Source organism: Mastomys coucha, unplaced genomic scaffold (genome assembly GCF_008632895.1).
Source record: "Mastomys coucha isolate ucsf_1 unplaced genomic scaffold, UCSF_Mcou_1 pScaffold1, whole genome shotgun sequence".
NCBI classification, from domain to species: domain Eukaryota; kingdom Metazoa; phylum Chordata; class Mammalia; order Rodentia; family Muridae; genus Mastomys; species Mastomys coucha.
Window position 1 is genome coordinate 26,430,190 of NW_022196891.1, and position 6,628 is coordinate 26,436,817.

Consider the following 6,628-nt stretch of genomic DNA (forward strand, 5'->3'; position numbering starts at 1 on the left):
AAGGAAGAAGAAAAAGAAAAATTAGGGGAAAGAGATGAGTTAAATAAGTAGTGTACCACTTCAGGGGCCTTGTATGATCCAGGGACTGGCAAAGGACAGCTCAATTCTGGCTCAACAGAAATATTTGTGAATTTTGACATAGGAATTGTGATGACTAAAGCAGATAAGAGATTTTCTGATTGGATCATCCCTTGGGAGTTGATGACTATACAACACATTACCACAGAGACTGCAACTCAAAGCGGCCTTTCTTATTTCACTGGTTTCTTGGATTAAGAGTCTGGACCCTGCTTCTCTGTTCTCCGCTTAAGGCTTTCATGAAAAAGTAAAGAATGGTTGAGCTTTCATCAGAAGCTCAGTCAGGGGAAGCTTTTGCTCAGCTTCCCTAGGATTTCAGCAGAGGTCATCTTCATGCAGACTTATTTTAACTTCCATTTGCACAAAGGGACCAGGCTGTCTCTGAGAGTTTGCAGCTGAGGAGTCAGGCACGTGCAGGGTCATCTCTATTCTGATTAACTCACATCGGTTGACTGAACTGGCACATGAATTATATCTGTGGATTTCCTCTACCATGGCCACTGTAGTCTAATCATGAGAATGAGGTTGTGTCACAGGGTGCAGGGAGGTGAATTCCTAAGAATGTAGAACAGGTGCAGGCATCTAGTGACATTATGCTGAGTGCAGAACACAGGATATTCAAGATAGCTCAAGGAGGAGATGGGTAACTTCTATGACAGACATATGGAAATTAGGGAAAGTGGGCAGGGGTTGGAGTAGCTCAGCCATTGGTGAAAATTCAGCTGCCGCAAGACCAGTGCTGGAAGTGCACATCTGGTAATGATAACTCAGCTGGCAGTTAAGATTGAGGTTATCCACAGGCTGTAGTAGGCGCTAACAGAAGACAGGAGCAAAGAAAACCAAGGATGGGATTTCAGATGCTCACTTCATCTGACTTCATCCAGAGCTCTGTGTATCCTCTAGTTCCGCATATCCTCCCAGCAGGCAACACTTACTGTTTTTCTACTTTCAATAGGCCTGTGGTCTCTTCTCAATCTCTCTTCTACTTTCATGTTACAATACTGAGGAAAGAGAGTCAGTGTCTTCATTGGTGAAGCCTTGCAGGTACCAGTCAGATGAAAGGGTCGAGAATACAAGGCTCACTGAGGGGAGATGGTCAGATCATTTGCCTTGAGTTGCTTCCAGTCTGCTTATGCTGATTCTTCCATTCAGAATTTCAATGAAGTAAAGTGAATGACACAAACTGGAGGCAGATGTAACTATATTTATCTGTCTCTTCAAACTTCTCTCTCTTTACAAACAAATATGTTTCTAAGATACTGTAGCAATGCTGATGATAAATCTGATAAGTTTTCTGTGTTCACCGAAAGTTTTTTCTTTCAGGTTATGTTCAGGAAGCATGCATCATCCCTTGCCCATTTGATTGCAAGCTAAGTGACTGGTCCAGCTGGGGTTCTTGCAGCTCATCTTGTGGGATTGGAGTGAGAATTCGATCAAAATGGCTAAAAGAAAAGCCTTACAGTGGAGGTCGCCCATGTCCCAAACTGGATCTCAAGAATCAGGTAAAGTGAATTAGTGCACATACATAAAGCTAAAGTCTACTTGATTTATCATTTCTGGTTGACAATGGACTTATTCTTTTACAGAGAGCTTCACAAAGTTGAAAGAGGAACATGGGCAGACAGATATATAACAGAATAAGAGGCAATAGCTTTGCCTGATCTTATATAATGAGGAAATCAACTTGGTACACTTAGCAATATTATATACATATGTAAAATTACAGCTAACTGATTTTAATCAGAATCATAATTTGATATTTTAAAATTACATGCTTACATTGATCAAATAAAATCAATAAAATTGAGAGACCATCAATTAATTTATAATATATTCATATCATCTTTAAAAATTTGGAAGTGATGGTCTAGTTCTCTTTTATCTAAGTCTTTACCCTAATTTTCATTGCTGTCAATCTTGCCAATTCTTATACAACTTTCCAAATCTATTTTGACTATTTCTCTACATGTTTTCCCTAGAAGTCATACCTACTTTCACAAGTGACACTCTGATGGATACCTTTCCATATAGCTGTCTAATAAAATTGTCATACTAAGCAGTCAGAGTTGACTAGAGCACCTTTCAGCTTGTTCCACCTAGTGTATAAACTTTAGCATGAGAATTATAATGAAGAAGTCAGAGTTTATGCACAGCTACATACTGATTATTAGATTAGTACTGATGATTTTAAAAATCAATTAAATAGATGACACACAGGTGAAACCAGCTAAAATGTCTTTATCATAAGGATAGTGATATATATCTCACATGATCTTGTGTATAATTTTACTGGGACCTTACAAACAGGTTCCACAAGTCTCTACTGCTAATTATGTGGAATCTACCTCTTTCTTCCTAACCCCATTTTGATTTTGATAACATGTAAGTTGTTGATGGGAGGGGAAATAACATATAAGACTGGCAAATTCCTTACTACAAATTAGTAATCAAGCAAGACATATATAAGTTGTAAAACTAGACAAAGTTAATGAATCTGTTTTTCTCTTTATTATAAGATAACGGCCATTGCACCTTCTTGTAAGATGTGAGCCTTTTCAGAAAACAAAAGATTGTAAGAAACAGCATTAAGACAAGAGATGAGAAGGTGTAGAAGCTCAATGGAGAAACAGTAAAACAGTATTAATAAAAATGAGCAACCTCGGCAGAAATAAACCTTACAAACAAAGTCATAATGGACGTTTGTGGTAAGGAGGGTGACTTCCAGTGAATATTCTGTAAGAACGCACTTTGACCATCTCTGGGGAATTTTCCAAGCCTTTTCTATGGAAAAGGACAGCTAAGCTCTCATATTTATGAGCATTTTTATTTATTATCCCATCTTCCTCAGCTTTATCAGCTTCCAATGGAAGCTGGGCCTTTATAGAGCTAGAGTTAACTTTTAATGTTAATATTGTGATTTTATGAATGAGGAAGATAGTGGGTGACCACTAATGTGCAGAAGCACATCTATTAAAGGTAAGAGTAGGAAAGAGTTAATGACAGAAGTCTGCCTGTTATGACTCGGGAGAAAATGTGCTGTACAACATACTTACCAAAGATATAACACTCATAACCTTGAAAGGCAGCATGCGCTAGAAATTAAATCCAAGTTTGAGGATAATTTAGGTGAATCTGCTAAGTGGAAATTAAGCAAAAGAGGGCTGTCCGCAAGGGATGTTTCTAAGTTTTGAATTCAAAGAGGCGGTTGTCGCCAAAGTCGTTTGGTTTTGTGGGCATCAGAAATGAGACCTCGATGTTAATGAGCAGACATAGAATTTATTATGGAATTTGTTATTATATAAAGAAATTCCAGGTACCTGGCCTGCATGTGCAAGTAAAAGGGTAACTCCGATCTATACTTCCTATACTTTTTAACTTCATTTTTATTCCAAATTGACAAATGACAGTTGTATATATACATGTATGTAGAGAGAAATGAAATGATGTTATTTTTTTTATGAATATGTGAAGTGGTTAAGTCAGTATAGTAGACATCGATCATTTCAGCCATTCTGTAATTTACTCTCAGCAATTTTGAGATGTGCAATAAGCTTTTCTTAGCTGCATTAACTATGCCATGACAGATTTCAGTTAAAGAAAAGTTTCTCCTCTGCCCTGAGGAAGCTACTCTCCTCAGGTAGTAGCCATTGCCCCTTCTCCCTAACACCATCACTCCACTCTGATGAACCATGGTTTCATGAACCATCACTCCACTCTTCCTAGTGTGCTTCTTCTAGTAAGAACATGCACTATTTGTCTTTCTGTTCTCCATATTTTCCACTTTCAGTCTTTGAGACGAGGTCTTACCCTGCAGCCCACGCTGCCCTGGAACTCCTTATGTAACTCAGATTGACCTTGCACTGACTGTAATACCCCTGCTTCATCCTTCAATGTCTTGGGATTATAGGTGTGAGCAACCATTCACAGCCAGTGTTTGTTGTTGTGTACCCAGCTTATTTCACTCAATACTGTGTTCTCAAGAACTATCCACATTCTAAGAAGGACCGAAGCATCCACACTTTGGTCTTCCTTCTTCTTTCGTTGCATGTGGTCTGTGAATTATATCTTGGGTATTCCCGAGCTTCTGGGCTAATATCCACTTATCAGTGAGTGTGTACCATGTATGTTCTTTTGTGATTGGGTTACCTCACTCAGGATAATATCCTCTAGTTCCATCCATTTTCCTATGCATTTCATGAATTCATGGTTTTTAATAGCAGTGTAGTACTCCATTGTGTAAATGTACCACATTTTCTGTATCCATCCCTCTGTTGAGGGGCATGCCAGGACAGTGAAGTGGGAGTGGGTGGTTTGGTGAGCAGGAGGAGTGGTTGGGGTAGGGGGTTTTCCAATGGGAAACAAGGAAATGGTATAACATTTAAAATTTAAATAAAGAAAATATCTAATTAATAAAAAGATCTATCCACATTTTTGCCATTGACTACTTGTCTGTCTTTTTAAGGCTAGACTGTTTCCATTTTGTATATGTACCCCATATTCTTTCCTTTCTCACTACTGTCATTTATACAGGCTGATTGAATAATTCAGCAAACATGAACAATGCTGTCATGTACATGGGAGTGTAGACATCTCTTTAACATACCAACTTCAACTCGTCATGGTAAATACCAGATATGCAATTACAGACTCTTACAGACCCAGGTTTGATGTTTTTTTCTTTTTCTTTTCTTTTTCATTTTTATGTTTTCATTAAGTTTTATTGCATTATGATGAGAAAAGATACATGATTTCAATTTATCTGAATTTGTTAACATTTTAAAACATATTTTAAGTAAATAGAATTACATCACATTCTGGTTTCTCATTTATACCCCAATTCCTCCCAGAAGACCCCCTTCAATATTTGTAATACCTTTCATTTTTTTAATTTTGTTGTATTCTTTAAAATTTATAAAATATTGTACAATAAAAATGAGTATTATAAAAGTTGTTTGATATAAACCAACAATCAATTGAACAGTCTTATGTAGATTCTTGTCTACAGCAATTCTGAAAATACATATGTTTTTCTCAATATAAATTTTAAATAGCTCCAAACATATTAACTGTATATTTTAAAATAGTATATCACTACTAGTATTTTTTGAAATGAGCATAAATTAGATATAGTCTTTTTGTTTGTTTGTTTTATATTTAGTAGAGCTTAAAGTCTTGGCTCTTACTGTGGTACAAGCCCAAAATTAGAACAAGTTTTAGACATTGGAGTTCATTGTAATAAGGCTGTACTTCAATGACACTCACATCACCAAAGGATTTTACCTCCACTATAGCTAAGCTGAGAGTTGACAGTTCTGCTGTGCCAAGGAATGAATTGTAGGCATGATTTTTGGATACAGACTTCCTGCTATGGTCAAAGCTGTTTGACTTGAGTAAGTGTCTTCATTTTCAGCCCACAGGGAACAGGTTACATTCATTTAAGAAATGGTGTGTGTATTAAGATGGTCTACCCATGAAATCATTCACCAACTGTTTCAATGAACAATGGTTCTGCTTGGAGATTAGCACAGGCACTAGGTGAGGGTAAGAATCTCATTCACTGGATGTGATAATTTTGAAAAGCTTTCAACTCAGATAAAGAGTAACTTATAAACATATAAAACATCATACATTTCAATACTGATCTATAGGGCTGGAAACATTATGAAATTACTGAATGGATGTGTAAAATTTACTCTTTGGCATAAGCCACACCTACATTTGAAATAACAGTAACAGGCACTCATATGGATCAGGAGCAGGTACAATATCTGCATAAGCTGTTTTACAGTTGCATAAAGCTAAAACCTAGATTGAACATAGTGTGTTATAGTAATGCACGGGCACATTGATTACACACATATTCTAAAGAATACAGTTGATATTAGACTTTTAAAAATATTTTTGTTGGCTATCCAGATATTTTATTTTATGAAGTATCTACGTTTCTTTTGATTGTATAAATACTTTTGAAATATTTAAGCTGTTCTGAAAACCATGGTATAGTGTAAAAACATGAAATAAACAATCCTACTAATAGAGAGGCTGAGATAAGAGAAGCCTGATTTCAAGACTATTATGTGGTACACAGCAAGACACTGTCATGTACAAACAAGCAGAAAGTGTATATAGCTTGTACAATATTGGACCTATATCTCCAATTACCAAATTAGAGAGACCACTGGATAACAGCCAACAAATTTCTAATTCCTCATATTTTTGAATTTCTAACAATTAGGATATATTGATAATTTTAATTTTCATATTAAGAAAAAGTAATTGTAACTTCCTGTTATTTTTGTTGTTAGAGGCAAAATTAGGCTTGTGTGAGTTTGTTGAAAGATTACTTTCTTGCTTCTTCTAGGGTGTAGTTTTGCTCCTTATGTTGGTGTTTTCCATCTATTATCCTTTGTAGGGATGGATTTGTGGAAAGATATTGTATAAATTTCATTTTGTCATGGAATATCTTTTCTCCATCTATGGTAATTGAGAGTTTTGCTGAATATAGTAGTCTGGGCTGGCATTTGTGTTCTCTTAGGGTCTGTATGACATC

General features: G+C 36.3%; 1 protein-coding gene across 2 annotated transcripts in view; it reads left to right on the forward strand.

Moving 5' to 3' along the window:
- Thsd7b (thrombospondin type 1 domain containing 7B) overlaps positions 1–6,628 on the forward strand; it is an 895,860-nt gene that overhangs the window by 664,749 nt on the left and 224,483 nt on the right. For both annotated transcript variants that reach the window (XM_031381328.1, XM_031381317.1), the window contains exon 15: positions 1,402–1,580. In XM_031381328.1, coding sequence (XP_031237188.1) covers positions 1,402–1,580 — 179 coding nt within the window. The remainder of the gene's footprint in view (positions 1–1,401; positions 1,581–6,628) is intronic.